Source organism: Cariama cristata, unplaced genomic scaffold (genome assembly GCF_000690535.1).
Source record: "Cariama cristata isolate BGI_N322 unplaced genomic scaffold, ASM69053v1 scaffold18355, whole genome shotgun sequence".
Lineage (NCBI taxonomy): Eukaryota > Metazoa > Chordata > Aves > Cariamiformes > Cariamidae > Cariama > Cariama cristata.
The window spans coordinates 8382-9749 of record NW_009617119.1 but is presented as its reverse complement, the minus strand read 5'-3'; the positions used below and the strand labels follow the sequence as shown (position 1 = coordinate 9749).

The 1368-nt window shown below is 41.7% G+C and overlaps 1 protein-coding gene across 1 annotated transcript; it reads left to right on the top strand.

The window, feature by feature from the left end:
* The first annotated feature begins 493 nt into the window (after window positions 1-493).
* TMEM100 (transmembrane protein 100) lies at window positions 494-935 on the top strand. Its single transcript, XM_009700424.1, has one exon. It carries the CDS (start codon window positions 531-533, stop codon window positions 933-935), a length of 405 nt encoding a protein of 134 aa, XP_009698726.1. The 5' UTR covers window positions 494-530.
* Window positions 936-1368: the final 433 nt, after the last annotated feature.

The following is a 1368-nucleotide window of genomic DNA, read 5'->3' as shown; positions in this document are numbered from 1 at the left end:
CTTGCCCATGTTATTGTGATGTGCATGGGAGCAGATCTGTCTAATGTGTATGTATAGGTGTATATATAAAGAAACAATGTGAAAAAGTGTGTGAGCAAGAGTAGAATTTTTAACGTGAACTTCACCTCCTCGTCAGAAGATGTAATGCCATTGAAATCTAAATTTCATCCAGAAATACTGACTTTAGGATGTAACTTAAAGTGGGATTTGGCCGACAACACTTTAAGGTCAGCGTCTGTGTTGGTCTGTGATTCTGTTCTTTCTAGCACTTTTGCACATGCTGATGACTATCATAAGAATTGATTGAGATCCTCCACAATCAGTAGTGTTACGATTAAGCTTGTGCATTAATCCTTGTGGGGTCAGAGTGTCTGCTTGCTTGCGATCCTGAGTGGGATACTTCTGTGTCACCTATTTGTCACATAACGGTAACGCTTCTTTGTTGAACTCATGCTCTTCTCTCCACAGTGCAATGCGTGTTCAGCAGAGCCTGCTCTAGCCTAAGAATTGATGAAGTCAAGATAATCAAGATGACAAACGAACCTATTAAAGAGATCCTGGGTGCCCCAAAGCATCCTGATTCTGTAACCACGGAGAAGAGTAATAACAATGACTGTGTGATAACCACCATCCCCCTTGTCAGTGAATGCCAGCTGACTGCAGCAACAGGGGGAGCCGAACTCTCCTGTTACCGCTGTACCATTCCCTTCGGTGTGGTTATCCTCATAGCCGGCATTGTGGTTACTGCTGTGGCATACAGCTTCAATTCCCATGGATCAATCATCTCAGTGTTTGGCTTAGTCCTCTTATCATCAGGACTGCTTTTGCTGGCTTCTAGTGCAGTATGCTGGAAAATCAGGCAACAAAACAAGAAAGCAAAGAGGCGGGAGAGCCAGACAGCGCTTGTGGCAAATCAGCGAACCTTGTTTGGTTAAAGACAACCAGGAGAAAGCCGGACAGAAGACAGAACCTTTGTAAGTCGACTTGACTATTTATCAGTGAGAGAGATTGCAGGTTTTAATTTAACTTTGGAAATGAACTGAAATGAAAATGGAATGGATTAAGAAATAACTCTTAAAAACTCTGCGAGTGTTTTTAACATTTTTCTTACTGCAGTCTTTGTAGTGATTCTTTCCAAGACGGAGGAAAAAAACACTTTTCCTTTACAGAAAACAGTGTCATCATAACTGCAATCATCATAACTGCATTCTCCAACATGCTGATCATGTCGGAAAGGGAACTTGTGAGAACTAAGAAAATAATCTAAACTGGCTTGAAATGCCAGAGATCTCCTTAAAATACACAGTGTGACGTTTGACCAAGGGAGAAGTCATAGCGTTTGAAGTGACTACAAGCTTATGGCCAGAT

Bases quoted from the DNA above. Each gene is read 5' to 3' on its own strand.
- TMEM100 (XM_009700424.1), top strand. From the start codon at position 531: ATGACAAACGAACCTATTAAAGAGATCCTGGGTGCCCCAAAGCATCCT.